The sequence below is a fragment of the Monodelphis domestica genome, chromosome 4 (assembly GCF_027887165.1).
Source record: "Monodelphis domestica isolate mMonDom1 chromosome 4, mMonDom1.pri, whole genome shotgun sequence".
NCBI lineage: Eukaryota > Metazoa > Chordata > Mammalia > Didelphimorphia > Didelphidae > Monodelphis > Monodelphis domestica.
In genome coordinates this window covers 168,973,116-169,000,448 of record NC_077230.1, presented here as the reverse complement: position 1 = coordinate 169,000,448, position 27,333 = coordinate 168,973,116, and the positions used below count along the sequence as shown (strand labels likewise).

General features: G+C 34.9%; 1 protein-coding gene across 6 annotated transcripts in view; it reads left to right on the top strand.

Annotated features, from left to right (window-relative positions):
* Positions 1-27,333, top strand: part of KCNH7 (potassium voltage-gated channel subfamily H member 7) — a 629,307-nt gene that overhangs the window by 564,358 nt on the left and 37,616 nt on the right. For 3 of the 6 annotated variants that reach the window (XM_056793960.1, XM_056793961.1, XM_056793958.1), the window contains 3 exons: positions 10,357-10,600; positions 16,801-17,006; positions 19,072-19,171. In XM_056793960.1, coding sequence (XP_056649938.1) covers positions 10,357-10,600; positions 16,801-17,006; positions 19,072-19,171 — 550 coding nt within the window. Of the gene's footprint in view, positions 1-10,347; positions 10,601-16,800; positions 17,007-19,071; positions 19,172-27,333 lie in introns of all 6 variants that reach the window. The other 3 variants (XM_056793959.1, XM_001366877.4, XM_056793957.1) reach the window with 1 other exon arrangement.

Here is a 27,333-nt window from a genome sequence, read left to right as displayed (position 1 = left end):
GAGTATCATATGCAAGGAAAAACCCAAAGGTGTCTAATATTTTTGTCACTATATAGAAAAGTATAGGAAAATACCAATAAATACCTGACAAAAACAAAGAAGGGACCACAAAAATACCATCAATCCTGTCTATGATAACTTCAACAGAAATTGAATCAATGATTTTTATTGGCTTCAAGGGGACCAAAAGAGTTTGGAAAGTGACAAGAAAACATATGCCTTACCAGAGATGGTTGTTGAAGACAACACCAGGTTATAATATAAAAACATTTTGTAAAATTTTATGTAGAAAGAAAGATAATAGATGATAATGAAGAATACTGTCTCAAAAGGAAGAAACAAGCATGAAGAGAAAAGTCAGTTGAAAGAACACTGGCAAGACATTCAACTAAGCAAAGTTAGCAGTTTAAGACAAAAAAAAAGAAGAGGGAACAATAGCAAGAGGGGAAAATAGAAGCAATTTTCAAAAATTGTTATAAAAAAACTTTTTTTCTCTGTGGAAGACAGTGAAACAAACCCCAGTACTTGGGATAAATATCACATTTACTGATATACCTTCTACAGAAAAGTATAAGTGGAATTAAAGAGAACAAAGATACATAAAAAATGGAACAAGAAAGGAGATGTGAGCTAGAGGTCTTACAACCCTGTCTATCAAAGTGTCTAAGGCAGCGGTTCTCAACCTCTCAATTTGTAGCAATGAGAATACATAATGCATATCAGGTATTTACATTCCAAATCATAACTGTAGCAAAATTACAGTTTTGAAGTAGCCACCAAAATAATTTTTTGGTTTGGGGGGTCACTGCAACATGAGGAACTGTTTTGTGGGGTCACGGCATTAGAAAGGTTGAGAACCACTGGCTAAGGAGAGGAAAAATACCAAAGTTATAGCAAGAAATCTCAGTTCTTATTAAAACAAAACCAAAAAAAAAAGAGTGAGTAAAGAATACTATCTACCAGTACATCTGATATTACTCCTCTTTAATACAAAATCTTTCTGAGGGTTACTTATATATTTATTGAAGTCATTGTGAATATCCATATTAGTTAATAGGGAATATGCCTAATTTCCTTTGTAATATTCAAAAATGAATCATATCTCTACCATTTTACAATTTATTGAAAGATGCAAAGAATATAAGATTCCATAGTTATTTGTTGACTGTTTGTAGATATATTTTATTTTTCCAATTACATGCAATAACAATTTTCCACATAAATTTTCTGAAGTTATATGATCTAAATTATCTCCTTCCTCCTTTCCCTCCCTCTTTCCAGAGCCGGTAAGCATTTTAATCTAGGTTATAATTGTATTATTATGCAAGTACATTTTCATACTGTTCATTGATATAAGAGAATGCTCATATAAAATCAAAACACCAAAACAAAAACCCAAATAAACTAAAGTGAAAAATCGTATGCTTGGATCTGCATTCTGACTCCAACAGTTCTTTCTCTGAAGGTGGACAGCACTCTTTGTCATAAGTCCCTCAGAATTGTCCTAGATCATTGTATTTGCTGAGTGACTTGAGTTTTCCAGTTGATCATTCCCCAATACTACTATTATTATGTACAATGATCCCTTGGTTCTGCTTATTTCACTTTGCATCTATTCATGTTTATTTATTAATTTAAAAACATTTTATTTAGAGCAAAACACCCTTTTCAACAAGGTATTTCCAATTCATATATTAATATCATTCAAACTTCCTTAAAATTTATGAAAAAACATAATAGAGAAATCAGTGACATGGTACTGCTCTGAGTTTAGCTGCATGATTGAATTTTAAGCGTTCATCTTAACAACAGCAGTTCATCTATCTTGAAGACATAGAAGATAACTATTACAAGTTAAATCTATTTACCAAGGAACAAGGAAATATAATAACCATGTATGTGGATTTGCCTTTCTTTCATTACTCAACTATAGGGATTATGTTATGTAAACTGACCTAAAAATGATAGATTCAGTTAAAATAGGATCCTACAATTTAGTGAGAGTTCTAACATGATGTCATAGCAGCACCATGTTTGTTGAGAACTGAGTATGATTGTACTCTAGCACACCCAAATTCCATATGAGATTATCTTGAAATCAGAAGATACTGTTTAACACTGACTTATGCAATAAGGCATAGAAGACTTAAAATCCGGTAGTCAATGACTTTGTTGTTTGGAAAACATTTATAAGCAGGGCCAATATACCCTGGAGAATGTTCATTTGTATTTTGATTAAATCTAACTTATCAGGTTATAAAATATGTACCTTAAAGAATTTTCTAATGCCAGTCTTCACCGACATCAGAAAGCTTCTCAAGAGATTATTAATCCACTATTTTCTCAATAATTAACCCTATTCAGGTAATTTTTTACTTGATGTACATAAATACATCTTTGAGTATTCTTTCCTTTCCATGACTGACCCCTTCTCTCTCTGCCATGCTGACCATAAAGACAGTAGAGATGATTATACTCACATTTATTCGGTGCTCCACAATTTATAAAACAATTTTCTCATAAACGACTGTGTTAAGTTAACATCTTTAAGCAAAGTGGAGATCCTGGGAGTAAAGCCTAATACTTAATCATAGCTAGTGTGGAAAGGATAGAGGCCATCATACTTAAAAAGCCTCATTATAATAACTGTTCTAAAACAAGACATTCAAACTCTGGCCCATCTTGGATGCCTTTTAATGTGGTTTAGGACCAAAGAAACTTTATTATAATAAAATTTACCTAACAGAAGGTCCTGTATGATAAGCACCTAAGATAACGCTGTTATAAGAATTCAGTGAACCGAATTATTAATATAGGGGACATCCCCAAAGTGTTAGTGTAATTTAAAGCTAATAATACTTGAAAGCTTTTTGAAATTTAACTTAATGCTTTTAAAGCATTATTAACTTTAAACTGCACTAAGACTTTGGGGACACCCTGTATATTCTATTCTAAGCTTTAATTTTCTCTTGTACGGTTTAATAGCTTAAAATCATACTGTCATAAGACACTTTATATTCTAGACTAAGCTTTAATATTCTGTTCTCAGCTTTAATAGCTTACAACTGCACTAAAACTTTTGGGACAGTATTATATTCTATCCTAAATTATATTTCATGAAAAGGAAATAATACCAAAAAATTAGTCATAATTAGCAAGCACCATATTAAAACCCTTACCTTCTGTCTTATAATCAATACTATGTATTGGTTCCAAGGCAGAAGTGTGGTAAGGGCTAGGCAATGGAGATTAAGTGACTTGCCCAGGGTCACACAGTTAGGAAGTATCTGATCCAGATTTGAAACCAGGACCTCCCATTTCTGAGCCTGACTCTCAATCCACTGAGCCACCCAGCTGTCCCCCAGCACCATGTTCTAAAACATGCTTGGCAGATACTGGTAAATAAGCAATAAGATTTTTTAAACTATATGCAATGAAATAATCAAATCAAAGTAATCACTGAAATATTTATGAGGTATGTTAGATATAAAAGAGAGCATTAACAAAGTTATAAAAGTTACCATAACACAACATATTTCTTTAATGGGTCTATCACACCTGGTCATTATTATAGCAACCCAAACTTCTTTCAGACTGCCTTTATAATTTTAATTCTAAAATTTTATTGCACCTTAAAATAGGCCATTGAAAAATCTACAGCAAAGCATTTTAAAGCAATATGTTAAGTTTACATAATATACATCACATTATACTATAAGAATGTTTACAGTATCATTTAATATATCATAGAAATTATTTTCAATGGAATTTTATTTTTTTATTTTTTAAATAAAAACCCTTACCTTATGTCTTGGAATCAATAGTATGTATTGGTTCCAAGGCAGAAGAGCAGTAAGGGCTAGGCAATTGGGGTCAAGTGACTTGTCCAGGGTCACACAGCTGGGAAGTGTCTGAGGCCAAATTTGAACCTAGGACCTCCTGTCTCTAGGCCTAGCTCTCAATCCCCTGAGCTACCCAGCTGCCCCCTCAGTGGAATTTTAATGGATAATAAATATGCTATGACAGATATTTTAGAAATGTTAGGAGAAAAATTAAAATAAGCATAGATCCCATTAATAGAAAATAATTCTATTAAAAATTTTAGTATTGACTCATTATATAATAATTCATATTAACATATGACTTTTTAAATTCCCACATAATTATATAAGCATATATATATATAATGAAGTCTAGTCATCACAAAACTAAAGATAATTAATTTTTAATTATCTTTAAAAAAAAGATACCTAATCATATTGAGTTAATCCTTCTTTAAAATGCTAATAGATAGTATCCATTTTTCATATTTTAATTTACTTTATATGACTTCTTTGAAAATTTATGACAGAGTTTTCAGGACAGCTAGGTAGAGCAGATAGATAGAGTGCCAGACCTGGAGTCAGGAACTTTCATATTCCTGAGTTCAAATCTGGTCTCAGACACTTACTCACAAGGTGACCATGGAGAAGTCATTAAATTCTAATTGCCTCAGTTTCCTAATCTATAAAAAGCCGAAGAAGCAAATGGCAAACCATTCCAATATCTTTGCTAAGAAAATTCCAAATGGACTCATGACAAGTTTAATATGACTGAAAAATGACTGAACAACAAATTTATCTTAAGAAATATTTAACTTCTTTCTTCAGTTTATTTTAATATTATATACTTTATTTCCCAGTATACTATAAACTGAGGTGAATTTCTTACTTATAAGCATTGAAAATATTTCAAATTAAATTAAAAGTACTAGCATTTAATAAAAGGTTAGTTTGACTTTTTTTTCCAAAACTGTTTACCTTTCTTCTTAGAATTGAAACTATCAATTCCAAGGCAGAACAGTAAGGAATAGACAATTGGATAATTGACTTGCCCAGAGTTACACAGCCAGGAAATGTCTGAAGCCAATTTGAACCCAGGATCTCCTGTCTCCAGGCCTGGCTTTCTATCCACTGAGCCACTTAACTGTCCCTCAGAGCTTGAAATGGAGTCTCACACTGTGGGAGTTTATGAATTATCTTATAAAACAAAATGATGTACTTTGCAAATGTTAATAGCTCTAAAAGTATTTTTATTGTTGTTATTCTAAGACTGAAAGGCAGCTTAACACAATAAGGAGAGATAGCCTTAGAGTCACTTTGTGGTTCTGGGAAAGTCATTTAGCCTCTCTATATCCTGGGTAATTCTTTTAAAGAATAAATTACCAAGCAGCACTGATCTGTATAGGTAAAGGGAATTTCCATAGGAGTTGTTTCTCATATCAGTAAAATCACAGATCCAGACAAAACAAAATTTTAAGGGTGATTATGTATTTATTGTTGATGTCTAAATTAATCATTAAAAGACTTTTAAGTTTTCCCATTTGAAAAATAGAAGGGCATTTTTCTTATATGGAGCTTTTCATTACTTTAATTGGGGGAAATGATAGAAGAAAACTCAAAACTAAGCTTATTGTCCTATGTAGCCGACAAGTAGATGTAACTATGACTTTCTTCTTCTTTAGTCCAGCAGGCATTTAGGCAGAATGGATAGATGATTTAAAAAACAAACCAAAACAAAAATCACCTTGCCTTCGAATCAATAATTATTCATTCCAAGGCAGAAGAGCAGTAAGCGCTAGGCAATGGGGGTCAAGTGACTTGCCCAGGGTCACCCAGCTAGGAAGTGTCTGAGGCTAGATAGATTTGAACCTAGGACCTCTCATCTGTAGGCCTGGCTCTCAATCCACTGAGCCACTCAGCTGCCCCCTAGATGGATGATTTAAAGGAAAGAGGGGCATATAGAGCAGTGGTGACAAACTTAAATGGAGAATAAGACCATTAATGTATTAAATAAGCATCCCTGTAAGCCTAATATTGACTTAGTTTTAAATGATGCACATGTTTTATTGTATTTATTTTGTTAAATATTTCCCAATTACATTGTAGTCTGGTTCAACCCCTCATGTGGGAGTGTTGATGGCCACATGTGGCCCATGGCTTATGTGTGACACTTCTAATTTATAGTAGGAATGCAGTAATGGTATAAGGATACTTGGTACATGGTCTTCTGCCCCCAAAAAATAAGAAATCAGATCTGACTTTGATAGGAACAACCAATTTCTACTACAGAAACTTTACTACATAACTAGCTCTAATCAGTTTTGTCAAAGAAATTGATCATGAAAACAGGGAGGGTGGCAGCAAGGAAGGAGTTGGACATCTGAGAAAATGCCAATGAAATGAATTAAATATTCAGGGTTCCCTTTCTTTGATTTTTTAAAATTAGGTCTACTGTTAAATCAAATGTACTTGCTGTCTCCTTGATCCTCCTTTCTACTTATCTCCAACTTTTTTCTCATTTTTATCCCCCTTCTTTCCTAGAAAAGTTCAAGGTTTTAATAATTTAAAAGTTCTTAACCCAGAGTCCATAGACCCCTCCATGAATAGATTTCATGATACCTAAAATCGCATCTTTATTTTCATTAACCACTACCTGAAATATAGCATTTCCTTAAATTATTTTAATGCATTATTCTGAAAGGTGGTATATAAGCCTTCATCAGACTGCCAAAGGGGTCCATAACAAAAATACAAGCAAACCAAAAAAAAAAAAAAACAGTTGAGAATTTTTAAACTGATGACTTTATTGAGTCATCTGGGCTACTGTGCCCATTCAGACTAGTTCATCAAACATAACTTGTATTTTTATTTCAAAAGTTTCCTTTGAGCTATATTGATAATGATGAAGGTTAGGAAAGGGTTGTTTGAAACAAATGCCACAACATACTTCCCAAAAGCAAACATAGCCTTTGTGTCAACATCCTGAGAATCTTTCTGTCTCCTATAGGCAATAAATAAACTATCTAGCCTCTCATTAGATGTCAAACAGAAAACTACTTTAAAGGAATGTATCAAAGGGGGATTGGCCTCCTAGGCTAGGCATTCTAGAAGATTTGGTAGGATGAGGAAGCAAAAGAGCAAGACTACTTTTCCCATTAGTCTGAAAAGTTTTGTTATAGAATTCTAGATTGTGGTCCCAGGAAATGTCTTGATCTCTCTTTAGTGGCATTTGAGATGAGTTCACTACAGTTTTCTTTTTTAATTTTTAATGACATTATGAGTACAATATTTAGTGCCTTTAACATCAAGAACTTTTTTCCAGAGAAATGAAAAGAAAGCCAAGAAAAGAATAAATTCTCCTTTTTAACTTTATCTTAAGTAATACACTTCCTTCTTGCCAATCTAGAGTTTTAGTCTTCATAATTACTATTGATACTCATTTTAAAAATGTGGGTTTTTTTCCCAGTTTGTCTTAGGTTTGAGAAAAAGAAAAGGAAAATCCAAACTAACAAAACAAGTAAATTTGGGAATTGCTATTTGCATTACAAAAAAGCAACCTAAAATCCCATTAATACTTTCTCTAATGTTTATGAAATTTGATTTAAGCTACTAAGTATTTGGGGCATATTATAACTTCTCAGAAGCATATTTAGTGTACATATCAAAATCTGTTTCCGAAAGTATTTCATTTAACCACTTTCCTATGTCCTTTATAGAAGAAGGAGCTAGTCTAAAGGATTAGGAATCTCTTCATTACATCTGCTCCCTTCACAGCATCCCACCTCCCTACCATCCTCTGCTTCTTCCACAGTATGGCATAGTGAGAAAAGAAGTTGAGTAGGTGTTCTAAGACAGATAGACAGATTCTCAGCCCAACTTTACTATTTCCTTATTTTGGACAAGTTCCAAAACTCAGTTTCCTTGTCTGTAAAATTGGAATAACAAAATCTGCCCCACCTAACTCAAACTTCTTTGAGAATGGCATGGGATTATGTATTCAACAATTCTTTTCTAGCTACTCATGGGTGCCTAAAACCCTACCATTTCTACTTCTAATACTTAATTTAATTTATGTCTTTCTTCTCTTCTTCCCTGTTGACATGCAAACACTTGTCACTTTGGAAAGGCAAAATCATAAACCTTATTCATCATATATACTTCTATGTCAATGAATTTATTAAATATACACTAGGGAACAAATCAACTTGACTTATGAGTGTTGGGGAGTGTATCACTAAGATGAGGAAAGGGACCCAGAAAATACCAGAAACATATATCACCAACTTAAGAAGCTTGAGTAGGGTTGCCATTCCCATGAGAAGAAATAAGTATGATTTTCCCCTCCACAGAATTCTCTTTTATCTTAAGTTTATTATAATATCCTTACCTTTTACCTCATCTTATAATGGGGTAGTCATACTACCAAATTGCTAGCAATTCATTCAGATCTCTCGAGTCCATATAATTAAATGACCCATTTCTAGAATCATAATACCTAACATATCCTTTGTACTTTTATGACCACCATTACTTCTAAGAATAGCCTTATTCCATTTATCACACAATATAGAGTCGTGTGTATAGTAAGCATTGTTTAAGCTAAGAGTTATTTTCATTTTACTAATGGAGAAACTGCAGCACAGAGCCCCAAGTAAACACTGAGCTTAAACTCATTCTTAGAAAAATAGATGATAATGAAAATAGAATATATTGACAATATCAATCAGAAATTTTATATTCAATTTATTGAAGTTACTTTTTGTCAATGTTCCCTATTTTGATAGCTTGTGAACAGTTCTCTATGAAAATGAAAATCTATGAGGTCAAAAAAGAACTGATCTAGGGGCAGCTGGGTGGCTTAGTGGATTGAGAGCCAGGCCTAGAGACGGGAGGTCCTAGGTTCAAATCTGACCTCAGACACTTCCCAGTTGTGTGACCCTGGGCAAGTCACTTGACCCCCATTGCTTAGCCCTTACCACTCTTCTGCCTTGGAGCCAATATACAGTATTGACTCCAAGACGGAAGGTAAGGGTTTAAAAAAAAAAAAGAATTGATCTAGTATTTTAGCTCTCTGAGTAGTGAATTTGAGTCTTAGCTCGGCCAATCAGATGCCCCACCCTCCAAAAAGGAATTAGTCCAAAATGGTTTAATTCCGTGGTCTTATGTAAAAATGACCTCTCTTCTCAAAGATTTCTTTAAAATGTATTTGATTAAAATATCTCATCCCAAATTTATCTATGTACCATTATTGCTAGATTGACAAACATACATCTCATATGAATTGATTATACAGTCAACTCATGATTATCTGCAATGATACAGGGGGAAGTCAACAAAAAAATAAGAAACAAATAAGCAGGTAATTTGCCCCCAAACCCCAAAAGCTGTTTCTCTTCTCCTCCTGCATTAGATTATTCATCATACTTTTTCTAGAATTTTCCCCTTCATAACCTGTTTCTATATAAGCCAGCTTTAAAATTAGTTTGTAATCACTAATTACATATATATGTATTTACATATATATGTACACACTGAGAGAGAAATGCTAATAGCAGGAGGCAGTAACATAATACTCACTAACAGGGAAATTGACATAAATTGAAATTTTCCAGCCAATAAGCTGCAAGGTAAATAACACATGATGAGATGAGATAATCAGGAGTTGGCTAGAAGTTAGTTCTATTTGGAAGGAGTTCTGCAACTTCTATTTTTGCAAAGTATATGAAATTTGATTCAATAGGAATCAAATCATATTTATCCAAATGTAATGTTTGATCTGTTCCTCCTAGTTACAATTATTTATAAAGTGAATGGTAAAGCTGTAGCACCCAACATGCATCATATATGCATTATTAATGATGGCATAGTATCCATTTTTTAAAACTAACCCACACTCCGAGTTTCAAAGCATGCTTCCTCTTCTCCTTCCCTTTCTCTGTTTTTACTGCCAATTCAAAATACTTAATATTAACAATGTGCAAACCAACTCATAAATATTCTGGGTACTGTTCTGAACTCTGCAGTACATGACATTTACAAATACCAAGGCTATTTCCAGAGCAAAACTTCTGTTAATTATAATTAATATATGGATCAGCAATGGCAGTCCAAATTGACACTCAAGATTCCTCCTGAAAGGTGATTTCCCTTCTGGTTCTATTGCCTTTCATTAGTTACATTTGATTAATTGTTACATTCGATTATATTTGCCTATAATGTAATGCTATATAGCATCACAAGAAATAGAAGACAGTAAAGTTTTGTAAGCACTACAAGCTTAACAAGGCATTTGCGTTCAGTTGGAATGACTGAAATTAATTCAGGAAAGATATATTTCAGCGAAAATTATTACGCATTCAGAAAGCTAAACATTCCTTACTCAGAGCAAAATAAAAAGGCTCCCAACAACCTCTCAATTGGCTCTATTGTTTTAACTACACATCTATTGGGCAAGGATTATATTTTGTGCAGATCAAGACAACCTGTATACTGATAGTATGAAACGTTTTACATTTTCCCCCCTCAGGTCCTAAAGGGGTTTCCAGAATGTCTACAAGCTGACATTTGCCTTCATCTCAACCAGACTTTACTTCAGAACTGCAAAGCTTTTCGGGGGGCCAGTAAAGGTTGCCTCCGAGCTTTAGCTATGAAGTTTAAGACAACACACGCACCTCCAGGAGACACCCTCGTTCACTGTGGGGATGTCCTCACTGCGCTTTACTTCTTATCCAGAGGCTCCATTGAAATCCTCAAAGATGACATTGTCGTGGCCATTCTGGGTAAGTGCCTTAGAAGGGGAGGGTGAGGAAGTCAGTTCTTGGCCAAATTTTTCCACAGCTTAAGTAGAAAACTTCTTGGCCATGATTTTTAAGGACCGGTCTACATTTGTGATTACTATTTTAATTCTGATTAATTTAAGCACTTCATTGAATTCATATTTGACTCTTCACAAGCTCTCTTTCTCCCGGTGTGTTTAACTGATACAAATATTTTGTGGCACTATCCTGTTCTTGGCAGCTTCTTTTGTGTGGAGGATAAGGTGTGGGAATAGTCTTTTGTCAGTATTTTATCTTGATCTTTGAAGTTTTTGTGTTCCCAGTTGCCCCTGTGAGCCATTAAAATAAAAGGCATGTGCATGGCATGATCATGGTCATTTCATAGCTTGCTGGGCTTGGATTTTAATGGGCTTGGTGTCTTGTGCTGTCTCACATCTCATTCTCCAATAAGGAGAACGGGGCTTTGTAACCTGGGCCAAAGTAAAACTGATTGTCTTTCTAAGATTGTACACATCACACCTAAGGGGAGAGATTATTTTTTAAAATTAAAATAACAGCTATATGTGATTATGAACGCAGGATCACTCTTAAAAGTTAATTTCATTTAGAGCCAGCGAGGTGGCTGAGTATTTAGAGCCAGGTCTGTAAGCAGGGGTCCTAGGTTCAGATCTGAATCAGACACTTCCTAGCCATGCAAATCCTTAGCAAGTCATTTAACCCCAATTGCCTAGTCCTTACCACAATTCTTCCTTGGAACCAGTACTTAGAATCAATTCTAAGACAGAAGGTAAGAGGTTTTATATAAGTTTATTTTATTTTATTTAGTAGCAACTCTAATACTTTTTTTATTTGAAAAGTTTCATCAGCATCAAAGCTCTTATCATAGCACTGCACCTGAACTGCTCCTTAAAAAATCTATGATTTCCCAGTAGAAAACGTGTTTATATGAGTATGTGATTTGAGGATTTGGTTTTAAAGTATTGCTCTTTTTAAAAAATGAATAATATGGAAATGGGTTCGAGTGATAATATATGTATGTATAACCCAGTGGAATTGCTTGTCAACTCGAGGAGAGGGGAGGAATGAAGGAAGGGAGAAAACATGAATCATGTTAACATGGAAAAAATTTTTTAAACTATGAGTTTGTTCTTTCTCCACCTCAACAAACCTCCCCTGAAGTTGTAAGCTCCTTGAGAACAGGACTCATGTTTTATCTATCTCCTCAGGGTCTAGTGCATACTAGATACTTAATAAATATTTTGCCATTTATAACAACATAAATTATCATATTCAGGGTAAAGGAAGAGTAGAAAAAGCCAGTCTTCCTCTCCTTCTGCCTCCCAGCTACAGAGGTGTGAATCCCAGAAAATAACAAATTTACTCATCCCCTAGCCTCTCTGTTCATGCTGGAGAAAAGTGTCTAAGTTACCTGGGCAACTCCCACTTCCACCTTTCCCAAAGGAAAAATAATAGCAATGATTAATTTTAATAGATTTTTTATATCCTCTTTCTTTTAGCTTCTTTTGGTGTCTGAACCTTTTTTATTTGGTAAAGACAGGCTGGCTGGAGACCATTTTTTTATGATATCTGTAAACAAGGATTCTCTTAGGTAAAGAAGTCAGTCATTTAGCACCATATTGGTTATCATGGCAAAGAAGCAGGAGACACTCCTAGTTTTCAGAAGACCCACATCTTCTCCTGATTAAGGTCTGAATCTTCCAATCAGAAAGGCTTTGGAAAGGGACATTCTGAAGAGTATCAAATTAAGTTATGGTCCCCAGAGAATTTTAATTGTAACAGAGCCCATAGCTATGGCACATAGTAAACACTTAAAATTACTTGTTCCTTTCCCTCTCCCTTTCCATTTCCTTTCCCTTTTCCCTTGGCGCAGATAACTGTTTTAAAACTGAGTGTAGGACATTTATTAAATTTTATCATATCAAATTTGAGCCATTATTCTAGCCTGTTGATATCCTTTTGAATCTTAGCCTTGGATGCCAGTATGTTAGCCATCCTTCATAATTTTTTGCCATTTACAAATCTGATAAACATGCTATCTGTGTTTATCAATGTAATTGATTTTTTTCAATATTAAATAATACAAAGAATACATTTCTGAGATACTTCCTTAGATGCCACTCTTGAAGTTTATATTAAGCTTTTAATGACTGCTTTTTAGGTCCAGGCACTCAACCCATTCTGAATATACTCAACTGTACTGTCATATAGCCAGGTGCTTCTCAACCCTTTTGAATATAACAATGCTTTTTAAGGTCAAAAACTTTTCTCAAATTCCCAAATGTTAGTAAAATGTGCTAGAAACAAAATGAATTTAATAATGCCTTTAAATGAATTTTGATTTTATTGATTACAACAATGCATATTTGAAAAATACTACATGTGTATTTATTATTTCAGAATATCTGCTTATTTAATTTGATTCAATTTATTAATCACTTCCTGAATCTGATTGCATTCTTCTTGGAACTAAAGATCAAAATAGTAGTGTCCATATGTCAATTCAAAGACTCCTTGGAATGTTTTCTCCCACCATGGAGGGTTTTTCATGATCTAAATGGAAAAGAGACTCCCTATAAATCAAAAATTAACCTTTTTGTGTCATGGCCACCTGTGGTAGACTGCTGAAGCCTATAGACATTTTCAGAATGATATGTTAAAATGCATAAAATAAAAATACAATATTAAAAAGGAAATTCATTTTCTTGAAAAAAAATTCATGGATCCTGGAAAATCCATCCCAGGTTAACAATTCCTTTTGTAGGGAAAAGTTAGATGGCTCAGTGGATTGGGCATGAGGCTCAGAGATAAGAGAGGTCCTAGGTTTAAATCTGGCCTTAGACACTTCCTAACTGGGTGACCCTGGGCAAGTTACTAAATCCTCATTGCCTAACCCCTTAATTCTCTTCTGCCTTAGAACCAATTCATAAAATTGATTCTAAGATGGGAGGTAAGTTGTTAACAAAAATAACATCTTCTATATATGCTAAGATCCTCTGGTGCTCCTATTGGCAGATAAAGTTGTGTTGATTTCATCCAGTCCTAAACCAGTGCATAACTTACTTAATAGAATCAATAATCATTCAAAGAGAGGTTCAATGCAATTATCCACATATGGAAACATGAGTACACAAGAAATGTTTCTTATCTAGACAATGTTATGCAGATGGTTGAACCACCCAGAGAGATGGTTCATCCTTATGTGTATCTTGAACAGACAATGCAGACTGATAGTAACCTAGACCCAGAATTTAATAGGAGGAACAGATCAGATTGGATTGCCTTAGGAAACTGTACAATATTTTAATGAGCCCAAGGTTCTTCCTGAAACAAATAACTTTAAATTCAATATTATTCTTGAGATGTGGTATGGTTTAGTCATAGAATAATAGAATTTTAAGAGAATTAAAATTGTGGTTGACACAAAAGACAATTGAAGGCTCATTGAAGATGTAAGTCAACTATAATATATTACTGGTACAGAATTGTTCAAGAGGAATGGAATAAAAGATATATCAAAGATATATAGTCAGAAAAGGGGGTGGGCAATAATGGATATTGGGCAAGAGCAAGAAATTACCGGTGAACAGTCTGCATTTCCACTGGTATCTACATTTCAAAAAAAAACCCTATTATGTTGAGCAAACACTTGCAAAGGACTTAGACAAGAGTCTCACAATATGTGAAGGCATGGCCCAACAAAGAAGGAATATGTTCCATGGCTCAGGAGGATGACTATACAGATGGCAGAGAAAAGGCAGTACAACAACCTTTTTTCTTTTTTCTCTGCCATGCAGAATGATCTTCATCTGAACAAGGCCAGAAAAAAAAGTTAATAGAGAATTGATATATAAAAAATAAGAAGAGAGATCATTAGAGAGGACAAAGCTGCCCTTGATAAGTTTGAATCATTAGCCCCACATGAGCTACAGACTCATGTACATTAAGAATAAGAATATATTCTTGCTGAATTACTATCAGTGATCATTATCAAAGTCACTGAGAATTGATGAGCTACATAAAGATCAGAGAAGGACAAATATTTTGATTTTCAAAAATGAGAAAAGAGAATATTCTACAGACTAACTGAATTTAACATGGATTAATGACAAAATTCTAGAACATATTGTTGAAAGAATAATTAGTGGCCATCTAGAGCATGAATTAGTAATCACAGTGACATACATTGCTTCATAAGCAATTGTGACAAAATAACAATTTCTTTTTTTTTTTTTGACAGAATTACTAAACTAGGAGATCCAGAGAATGCTATAAATTCAATTCACCTAGTTTTTTACAAAATCTCTCATGCTAGTCTTGCGGGCAAGATAAAGCATGTTAGCTAAAAAATAACCCAAAAAGGTATATTCAAAATTGATTGAGTGGCAGGACCTAAAGAATAGCTATTGATTTTTCAGTGTTTACTAGGAAAGAGGTCTTTAATGAAGTACCTTCAAGGTATCTGTCCATGACCTTTGCTTTTCAACATTTTTATCAGTGACTTGAATAAAAACATGTCCATAAAATTTGCAGATGTTACATAGTTAGAAGGAATTGCTAATGCAACAGATGATAGCATCAGAATCCCAAAAGGACTAGAACACTAAGCCAAGCCAAAAGGAGTGATATTCAATAAGAATATATGCGAAAATGTACAGTTTTCCCTTTTCTTCATTAGAATAACTTCCACCTGTATTTTCAGATTACTGTTCTCTTTCTTGAGAATTTTCCACCATTATAGCTCCAGTTTCTATAGGAATTTATGACAAAACATTGCTCTCTTCTCTAATCCCTTGGAAATATTCTCTCACATGGTAGCTTCTAGAGTCAGCTAGATGGCCCAAGGGATAAAGTACCAGGCCTAGAGTCAGGAAAACTCATTTTCCTGAGTTCAATCTGACCTCAGACATTTACTAGCTGTTTGACCCTAGAAAAGTCATTTTTTTTCCTTTTTGCCTCAATTTTCTCATCTGTAAAAACTGAACTGAAAAAGAAAAGAAATAATAAACTGCTCCAATATCTCTGCCAAAAAAAAAACTCAAATAAGGTCACAAAGAAGAAAAACGGAGGTGAAATGACTGAACAACGTAACAGTTTTCTCCTCCATTTTATGATAAAACGGCCACTTTTCCCTAAGGTTCTACACATTTAAAATTTAGCATCCACTTCTTTATTGATCAGAATCAGAGTCAGAGGAGCAATTTTCCTAATTTCCTCCATCTTTTCTCTCAATTCATCACTCCTATTCTGGTTTCTTTTTGTTCCTGTTACAGACTTAATACTATAGCTAACCAGCTGAAATATACATTGTTTTAAACTCTTCGCCACTTTGTCCCCTTTTTCTCTTTGATGTTCATGCCCTGCTAATATTCATTCAAGAGTATGTACTAAGGTGTAAGGCATTGAGCTAGATTCTGGGGATCCAAAGATAAAACATTACTGTCCAAAGGGAGCTTATTTCTCCTAAGAATGTAGGATAAAGTAAATCAATAAATGGATGAATACAAGTAGGTAAAAGTAAATATGAAGCAATTTCAAAGTGTGGGAGAATGTTAATTACCAGAGAGGAAGATCAAGGAAGGCTTCACTTAGGAGGTGGCCCCCAAGTGGAGCATTAAAAGAAGCAAGGAATTTCAGGGGTTAGTAGATTTCAGAGGTAGCAAAGATCTTCATAACAACATAATCAAGTGCAAAGACACAGAAACAAGAAATGGGGATCATGAAGAAGTAGGACCTGAAGAGCTGACCCAGAAAGAATGAGAGGCACAGCAGCAGCAGGCTCTGTATTGAAAAATAAAGAGAAAGAAGGGCTGAGTCACAACAGAGAAGGTAAAGACTGTGATGGGGGGAGGGGGGTACCTGGGGAGAGAAGGCAGGAGGCAGGGAAAGCATTGACCCCTCCAGACATCGAAGTGTGTAAAGAAAACAAGCAGGACAATATGGTTGGAACATACAGTGTATAAGTTGAAAGAAGGAAGAAATTTTGGAATGAAACTCCTTGAAACAAACTTTTTGTATTTTCAACATAGCCCTTTTGGAATAATAGCATCAGGCAGGTCCCTTCACTTTGCTATTCTCATGTCCATTGGACAGAGTCCCATTTTTGTGCATTGTCATTTAGGACAACTCTTTAGCTTTTAGAAGATTTTTCCACAAAGAAAAACTAACTGTTGTTTTTTCAACAGGGAAAAATGACATATTTGGAGAAATGGTTCATCTTTATGCCAAACCTGGAAAATCGAATGCAGATGTAAGAGCTTTAACATACTGTGACTTGCATAAGATCCAGCGAGAAGACTTGTTAGAGGTTTTGGATATGTATCCCGAATTTTCTGATCACTTTCTGACAAATCTAGAATTGACTTTTAATCTAAGGCATGAAAGTGCAAAGGTATATGCAATTGGCTTTACTTTTTACTTATTTCTTCTGGTCACAATTTTTATTGGAAAAGACTATTTGAATTGGGGGGGAATGTTTAAATTATATGTATGTGTTCAAGAAATTCAGCTTGAAAGCTTTGAGGTAACTTGAGCTGGGCCAATTATGTTTTTCCCAGTGCTGCAGGATGCCTGAAAACATTTTATCTTAGATACAAGTTTAATTCTCCCTGGAATCTTGTTCTTGTGTGCTATGTTGATTCTTTCTCCATAAATAATGCTATGGGAAAACTTCATTTAAAACCTTGACCAAATTATCACAAGTTCCACATGGGAAGCATACACATTAATGAGACTAAATTAATGATTGTTATGAAGTAAAACAACTTAGTAGAAATAAATTAACTATATTTTCTATTTCACTGCATTCTATATTTATTTATATTTTACCTTTTGTATCATATATATCTTCTGTTCTGTATTAGTATCTGTCTTTGACCTAACATCCTTTTTTGTGAGTAGCAGGCAGTATACATTATACCCTGCTCTTCATTTCTTGCCAATTTCCTAATTTTAAAAAAATTATTTCTTATGGTCTTTTAAAAAACATTTTAAACTGAATAAAGCACAAAAAGGATGTCTTCTCTTATGAGATGCCTTGCTGGGATTAGTATAAATTAATTTTTGTTCAGTGCCCTTTAATTCATGGAAAGCTTTGAAAATAGCTGCCCCCACTTAGAAAATCGTGGGCTTTTAGGACTTGTCAAAAAGGAAACTCTGCTAAGAAAGTCATGAGTAAAGCTTAAAGGTATTGGACTTTTATTCTCTCTCTCCCTAATACTGCTTTCATTCCCTGGCCACACCATGTACTTACGGAGATATGTGAATGGCACTCTGGAAGCTGCCACAGTGTTCTTTCATGTTACCTGTGGGCAGCAATTCACTAAAATGATTTTTTGAGGTTTAAGAAACTAAAAGTTGAAGAAATTTTTAGGAGTAAAAAAATGAAATCATGAATTTTATGGACTTTATAAGAACTTTAGTAAATTCAATCATTGCTTGATGCTACTAAATTCATTCTGAATTTTGTCTACAAAACTAAGATAAATCTAAAATACTTTTCAAACAAAAGTTTTACAGTCACAAAGATGTGTCCATCATGACATTTGTGTTAATATCTTGCTAAAAATGAATGGATATACTTAGGGTATGGCTAGAAATAAGAATAATAAAGGGTACAAAAAACTTCATATATAGCAAACTTACATTTCTCATTATGAAATTGAACCATTGTAAACATTACAATGTAACTAAATATCAGAATTAATTATTATGATTTTTAAAACCCTTACCTTCCCATCTTAGAATCAATATTCTGTATTGGTTCCAAAGCAGAAGGGTGGTAAGAGCTAGGCAAATGGGAGTTAAGTGACTTGTTAAGTGACACAGCTAGGAAGTGTCTGAGGTCAAATTTGAACCCAGAATCTCCGGTCTATAGGCCTGACTCTCAATCCACTAAGCAACCCAGCTCCCCCATCATCACAGTTAATTATGATTAGTTAATACATTTCTGCTTTCTGTAATGCAGATTCTATAAAAAATGTTTTAGATGTATTTATTATTTAACCAAAATGTGCTTGCTTCATAAAGCATATTTGTGCCAACAAATGCTTTGTTTCTAAAGCCAACACTACCACTTCCAAACATTAGCATGAAGAAACTAGAGCTCCACTGTTCTGTAATTGAAAGGAGAGGCAGTTTGACACAGTAGTCCAGAGACTAGCCTCTAACAAGGACAACCTGATTTCAGTCGTCTGGATATCTCATATATAATCAATCACAGGCAAACCACTTACCACCGATCCTTAACAGTGGAAGTGGTTTCTCCACGCAGACCTATACAAAAAGAATAACACACAATTTAAAGACATTAAATAATCTATGATAGCTACTTGCCTTTGAACTGAAATAACCTATAAACTCTTATAAGCTGAAGTAATGTGATAAGATAGCTCGTTGGTTTTGAATCATGTTCATTGATCTAATCTTCATTCCATCGTTCTGTTTTATTAATAAAGGCTGATCTCATAATAAGATCACAGTCTGCAAATGATTCTGATGGAGAGAACTGTAAACTTCGGAGAAGGAAATTGTCTTTTGAAAGTGAAATAGAGAAAGGTAATTCATTGCTTCTAACAATCCTCTGTAGATTCTATGCTTGTTAGCTATTCACATACATAAGCACACACACACATTACAGTTTTGATGATGAATAAGCTCTGGTAGAGACTTTAGGATGGCTATTAATACGAATACTTCAAGGATCTGTGATTTCAAGAGTGTGGATATTCCCCCTTCATTAATGCAAATTGCAACTGCACGATGCTTGCATAGACAACTAATACAAATTGCTATGGTGAAAGAATCCTGTGTCTAGTAGGTAACCTTCGAGTGATGAGCCTTTCTGACCTTAGATAGGCAAGTCCTCAGAAAGGGCACAGAGAGTCCATCGCAGGAGCCGTACTTAAAGCCTTTTCAAATGACGGATATGACAAAGTTGTTGATACAGCTCTTATGAAAGCAGAGCCACCTTGACAGAACATGATGTAACATGATATGATATTAGAGAAGGAATATTAATAACACATGGCAGTCATATATATAATATCATGTTATACATTGAATATGAAAATATAATAAATTATAAAAATTAATTTAAATGACTAATTTAAATTAAAATGCATAAATAAATTATATATATATGAACTCATTCAGTTGCTGATCAAATGCCATGGTGTTTTCAGCTCTTTGTCTTTAATCTAACATTTAACCCAAATACCACAGCTATATCTAGATGTTCAGTGCACTTAGTGCTACTTTTTAAAAGTGGATCCCAGCTATAAGAGCATATTCCATATCATTCTGAGCTTGTTTAATTTCTGCAGGAACCACTGCAGAAAATTTAGGGGGAAATTGGCTTGATTTAAACAAACTATTAATGAGAAATATAATCATTTAAACTTGATTTTATTATTCTTCATCAAAAATTAAGATTGGACTATATGAAGCAAAAATTGGGTTTCTCATTTGTTCTGAATAATTTTAATAACATTATTTCATTTCCAATGTGAATTTAATTTTCTCATATTCACAGTTCCCTTTACAATTGACTACCCTAAAAGATCAATGAGTGATATAGATATGTAGAGACATAGGGTCTGAGAAGGCAGGAATCTGCCTTGGTGAATGCTTTATATCCCAGCTATCTCCACAGTAAAAGTCATGTACATCTTCACACCAGGCCTGGGAATGAGCACAGACGCTGTCCATCAGCACCTCCCCAGTGGTTTTTAATCATATCTGATCTATAGGCTAAAGATTTCCCATTTGAAACTCTCTGGAATCCACAGCTTAGCAACTTTACTCTCTTGACATATTTCCTCCTTTATAATGTCTATAGGCCTAGCCATAACCAACAAAATTCAATTGAACACTTTAGTGAACATTTTTTAATATGAATACTCTCTCCAGTAGTGCACATGCTCATGCATATGCACATACAAATACATACACACACACAAATTATGGCTTTTTGTCATTTGCAGTTCTTCATGTTCTCTCATAAATCATTTATAAAATATCTGATCTTACTTTAAGTCATAGGACCATAGGATAATAAATTTAGAGCCAAAGAAAGGTTACATGGTTGTCTAAAGTCACACAACTGGGAAGAATCAGTCAGGATTTGAATCCAGGGTTTCATCAAATAAAGTTAAGTCAAGAAGGATGTACTGAGTGCCTACTATATTCCAGACATTCTACTAAGTGCTGTATATTCACTGAAAAGCAAAAAAGAGAAAAAGAAAAACCAGTCTCTGCTTTCATAGAGCTCAACTTAATGGAAGGGGATGGAATAGCATGCAAATGACAATATAAAAACAAGGTATCAAGATAAATTGGAGATCATTGACAAAGGAAAGATATCAGCAGTAAGGAGATCAGGAAAAAACTTATAGATGGCAAGATTTTAGCTGGGACTTTCAGGAAGGCGTGGTGTTCAAGAGAAAGAGATAAGGAGGGAAAGAATTCCCAATAAGAGGAATAAGTAGTTAAATGCCTGCAATCAGTATGTTATCAGTAAAAAAAGCAAAGACATCAGTGTCACTGGATGGTCCAGAGCATTAAGGGTGAAAGTAAGATGAATATGGGAGCTAAGAGAAAGTGGGGAGTTGAGGATACCACCTGTGTGATGAGCCTGAGTGACTAGGAGAATGATGGTGCCCTAGAATAGGCATGGGAAAGTTGGGCAGAAAGGGGATTATCGGAGGAAAAATGATGAGTTTAGTTTTAAATATGTTGAGTTTAAGATATTTAGAGGATATACAGTTCAAGATACCCACTAAGCATTTGGAGATGTAGGACTGAAGGTTAGGAAAGGGATTAGGACTGGATCTGTAGAACTGGGAATCATCTCCATAGAAATAACTAATGAATCTATAGGTGCTGATAAAGGAAGAAGAGAAGAGGGTCCAGTGGTAATTACAGAGTAATAGGGGACATCTACAATTGAATGGGATCTGGATGAGAATCCAACAAAGGTCACTGGGAAGTGATCTGTCAAATAATAGGAGAGCCAAGAAAGAGTACTGTTACAAAAACCCAGAGAGAAAATAATATTAAGGAAAAGGAGGTGACCAGTAGTTCCAAAAGGTGCAAAGAAGTTAGAAAGGATGAAGAGTGAGAAAAGAACATTAGATTGGCAATTATGAGATCTTTAATAACTTTAGAGAGAGCACATTCATTTAAATGTAAGCCAGATTGCCAGAAGGAAAAGGAAAAAGAAATGGAAGGCAGCATTGATTATATATAGTCTTTTCAAGTTTAGTTACCAAAAAAAGGAGAGAGGTAAAATGGTAAGTACTGTGGATAGACAGATGAATGGAGGGATTTTTTGAGGATTAGAGAGACATGGGCATGTTTATAGACAGTTAAGAAAGCAGCCAAGAGACAAAGAGAGTTTGAAGATTAGAGGGGGAGTAGGGATAAGAGAAGGGCTAATGTGATGGAGATGATGAGATGGAAAAGGATCACTAGTGCTTACAGAGAGCTTACTTAGCCTTGGCAAGAAGGGCTACCTTATCTTATTAAACTGAAGTGAAAGAATAGATACTAACAGAATGGATTTGAGTGATGTGAGATGAGGAGGAGAAAAGAAGGAACTCAGCAAATGGTTTCATTTTTTTTCAGCAAGAGCTTTCAACTAGAAGAATGAGTATAGGGGAACTCATGGTATGTTTGAGGAGGGATAATAAGGTGAGGAACATTCACTGTGGTAAATGGAATAGTAAATCAACCAGGAAGGTGTAAAAGAACCACCTTGCTTCAGGAAAGGCCCAGTTGGGTAATATAATTTGCAGTAGACCCAATCAGTATGGTTTTGTGGTTTTCTCCACAAAGAGTAGGAATGAAGGCAGCAGATGATAGGAGTAATCCAGAAGTCATGCTTGGAAGGGCAAGATTAGCAACAGAATAAGGGGGCAAGGGACTCAAGAAAATAGTAGCATGGAGCTAGACTATCTTTTTCCCCAAGGATGATGAAATACATATTGGCATGAAGGTTGTAGCTTATAGATGTAGAAATGGACAGGCATGCCCAATGTATTGGTTTTGCCTACCTCTTTTGTTATAAGGGAAGGATTTAGAGGGAGAGAGAGTTTGTCATTAAAAAATGATAGTGATTTTTGTATTCAGGAGGATCAATAAAACATCAATAATTCCAATGTGGACACTAAGGGCTGGACATGTACTAGTTTTGGAACCATGAACATGGGGGGAAAGGGAAATCTGATCTTATGTGTATCCTGTCAGGACTCTTTTTAACTACATCCAAGTGCACTTACATTATATTACCTTAATTATCAATGATCTAGTGTTTCTATAGGTTGTTAATAGCAAAGATGCCTATCACAATATGCAGAGTTAATAAATTGTCTGGATCATCAAATTCTTAGAAACTTAGCAGTAGCCATAGGGTTTCCCCCACCTCCATGTTAATTTAATCTAGTGATAGGGCTAGCTATCGTACAGTCTACTTTACAGGCCCTTCTGAAATTCTCTGATTTTTCAGAGGGCTATTGTGGCTCATCAGAGAGTCAATTAACACCAGCTCTTTAGATACCTAGGGACTGACTTCAGAATTTAATGGGATTCTTATGACAGATCTCTACAATAGAGAACTCCATGTGGCTCCCTGGCACAATTGACTAGGAAAGAATTCTAACACTATTGCCCCTTACTAATGCTCCATGTGTGGGTAGTGAGCCTTGTGACAGTCAATTCCCAATGCTGTATTTGACTTTCAAAAGCTACTTCTTACTAGAGCATGCAATATCAATATTCATGGATAGCCTGGGGGAGGGGGAGACAAAGAGGACATATTTAAAGACTCATGAATATAAAGTGATATGGTGTATCTAAATAGTGGAAGAGGAAGATTCCCATGAAATATATTGATTATGTCAGAATTGTTGTACTGATCCACCAAAGCTGTATTTTGAAGGGAAAATTTCAATAGCAACTATAAATCTATCAAAGCATGTCTTGTGAAATATTCAGTCTGTGAGTTCAAAATCAATCTTTTCTTAGAAGTGGCTTGCCTGCATAACCTTCACATAAGAAAATGAATCCAATTTCATAAGATTTTCTAGGTTTTTTGACATGCAGGATTTAGAAATAAATACTTTTTAGTGATATGTTTTGGGTTTGCCTTGAAAAAACATTTACAAATATTTGTAAATTTATAAATCCTACAATGTAAATGCCAAGCACCAGGAGTTCAAAGAAAAAAAAGACGTAGTCCCTGTCCTCAAAAGCTTACTTTCTATCAGGAAAAACAAAATGTAGAGATACACATGAGCACATATAAAATATATGCAAAGGAAACGCATAAAAAGATAAGGGGGAAAAGATTAGGAGGCACTAGCAGCTAGGAGAAATTGGGAAAGAGGATAACCTTCATTTTCAAATATATACTTTTCCCCCTCTCCAACCTAATATGTCATTCTAATAATAAACAATAAAAAATAAAGCCAAAAAAAGCAGTTCAGCAAAACCAAAACAATTATCACACATGACAATGTATAAAGTATTCTACGCCAATTATCTTCCTCCTATAAAGAAGGAAGAAATGTGCATTTTCTCAGCTTTCTGGGCCTTACTTGTTCTTATAATTATGTGCCAGAGTTTTGCTTTCCTTGGTTTTGTTCTTTCCATTTATATTGTTGTGATATTGTCCTTTGGCTGTACTCATTTCACTCTGCAGCAGTTAATATAAGTCTTCTCATGCATCTCTGAATTCATTGTTTCTTATGCAATACCATTTCATTATATTTATTTGTCACAGTTTGTTTGGCCATTTTCCAGTTAATTTCATGTAGAATTTCAAAGAAATCATTTCCATTGTAAATTTACAAGGATCTAAATATTGTTTAAAAGTGCCTTCATGGAGTTTACCTTCCCTTTCCTTTCCAAAGTTCTGGTCCAAGTTGCTCAGAGGCTGCCCTTCTTTAGTTAGAGTTCTGCCCAGAGAAGTGTCACTCTCCCAATGGTAGATATCAAATGCTATCATTTAGCAAATCAAAAATTAAAATTAGGGTGAGATATCTTGTAAATAGTCTGTCAAAGGGTCATAGGTAATATTCAGATGTCTGGCAGCAATTAGAGTACAAGAAGCATTATTATCTGGAAGATAATGAATAATTGTCCCTTATCTCCACTGAGGACAAAATAAGAAACAATAATGATCTTACTGACAGCAAATTTACGATGGCAAATGAGCATTTTGGCAGAGATATAAACTGGTGTGAGCAGATGTGTCATAAAGTCTGCTCGTTTTTTTCTACCTTGTCTGTAGACTTGGGCTCTGAAAGTTCATCTTCGCCATCTAGATGAGAATTTTCCAAAGACTTACTTATTAGCAAGCAATGTGTCAAAGAGAAAAACCACTTGACTGACATTTAACAAATAAATGTCCACTTATGTTATTTTTAGCATCTTTTCCATATGAAACACAAAGTGAAGCAGTAGTTTGGTTTCATAAATTTGTTTGCCCTTTTATTGCTCAGGAATGGGGAAATCCTGCAGCCTATACAGGCAAATAAAACTGGCTTTGAGTAGAAAAGCCAAGTTAGCATTATGCCTTCCCAGTTAACCACTCTATCTAGATCTCATTTTCTGAATCTTTCCAGAACTATTTATATATAGTTGCCAAGAAAAACTTACTTGTCCCATTGACAGAGGCTCCAGCTCTTTGCTAAAAGAACTAATAAAGTCATAAAGGAAAACCCCAAATGGGGTCACAAAGTGTCAGACTCAACTGAAAAATAAAGTGACTGATAAGAAAGTAACATTCTTGGTTTGTCAAGGAGTAGAATGCGTGCCTTTTTGGGTGGTTTGTCACTTCCCCAAAACTTCCTCATTGTGCCAAGTATTTTGTACCACTTAAATTTCTCTAGAAAATGAAAAGGCTTAATTCTTATCTATTTCTTGCTTGTGGCAATCAGAAGCTTATCAAAGCAGGTCATATTGAAGCTATTGTCATCAAATGCAATGTCTTCTCTTTATTCTTTTTAACATTCTATAACTGGGTATTTACTCTTAAGATATTCCCATTTTCATGTGTTAATTCATTTAGTGCAACATATAGATTGTACATATATGTGTGTGTGTCTGTGGGGTGTGTGTGTGTGTGTGTGTGTGTGTGTGTGTGTGTGTGTAACCAGTAAGTGTCAGAAGTAGAATTTAAATATTTAAATCTAGGTTTTCCTGACTTTGAGGCCAACTTAATTTTATATTAAAGTCAACCATGGAAAATCCATCCCTCAAACATGAGAAGTCCTCTTTGAGTTAAATGACTACTTATTAAAAGGGAAAGTGATAGGCATATATGCCAGAGGATATCCAGAAAAGAGAACCCCAAGAACAAGAGGGGTACCAACAAATTATGCCTGCAACCCACAAGAGGTGATTTGGGGAGGAGCTGGGAATGGAGGATGGTCAGTCTTCTTCAGGGACACAGAAGGAGGATGTTTCAGGATGTTTAGTAGAAATGGCCACCCATAAGGCTGGTTTAAGCTGGCTTAGGCTGCTTTGGGTAGTTAGTGATGGATAGCTCGGCCTGTGAAAATCATGAAGTGTCTGAGTGAGCAAGACTTCTGGATCACTGAAGGCTCCCATTTGGCTCTTTCCCAGCAAACAGGCTTACTCTCTCTGTGTCCAGTGCATTCAGATCATAAGGTAGCTCATGGAAAATAACATATTTGTTTCAAGACTTTTTCCACATGTATATACATATATGTGTGTATATATACACACAGACACATATGTAAGATTAGATTATATATCATATTATTACAAACAATTTCATATATTATATATGATCATATAGAGAGTCAGTGAGGCTCTCAGTATAATGACAATCTTCCAAGACTTTGAGCTGCAGAACAGATGGCAATCTGCATTAATATAATCTCTTCATCGGTAGTTCCTCATGCCAATGAAGTCACAAGTCCACTTCAAAAAATAAGAATAAGCATTTCCGACATTTCTGGGATAATGGTTTTCCAAGCATATTCCAGGGTTTTCTTGCTGGGAGCCTGTGAGCATCTTTCAGAGGGGCTACTTAACTGCAAAGGAGCTATATGCTAGTGTCGTGGCCAGCAGAGAGGCAAAACAAAAAAATGGGGGCTATGCTAATGGCTGGGTAAAAAAGATTAGGATTCTGAGTTACCAAGCTGCTTGGAAATTCTTGACATAACAATGCAGAAATTCGTTGTTTAATTATTGATTACAACTTAGAATCTCTTAAATTATATTATCCTAGGGGCCAGCTTGGTGGCTCTGGATTGAGAGCCAGGCCTAGAGACAGGAGGTCTTAGGTTCAAAACTGGCCTCAGATACTTCCCAGCTGTGTGACCCTGGGCAAGTCCCTTAACCCTCTTTGCCTAGCCCTTACCGCTCTTCTGCCTTAGAAACAAATATACCGTATTGATTCTAAGACAGAAGGTAAGGGTTTTTTTTTTATTATCTATTATTTCTGTCTTATTCTATATTTACTAAAATAGCATTATACTTAGTTTTTCTGGGTAGGTTATTCTGGACTTCAAGAACATCATATTCCAAGTTCTTTGTCACCTTAAGGGTCATGGCTGCTAAATTATGTGTGATCATTACTGTAACTCCTCAGGACTTGAATTCTTTTTCTAGCTGCTTGTAGTGTTTTTTATTTGATCTGAAAGCTCTGAAATTTGGCTCGGTGATCTGGGAGTTTTTGTTTTGGAATT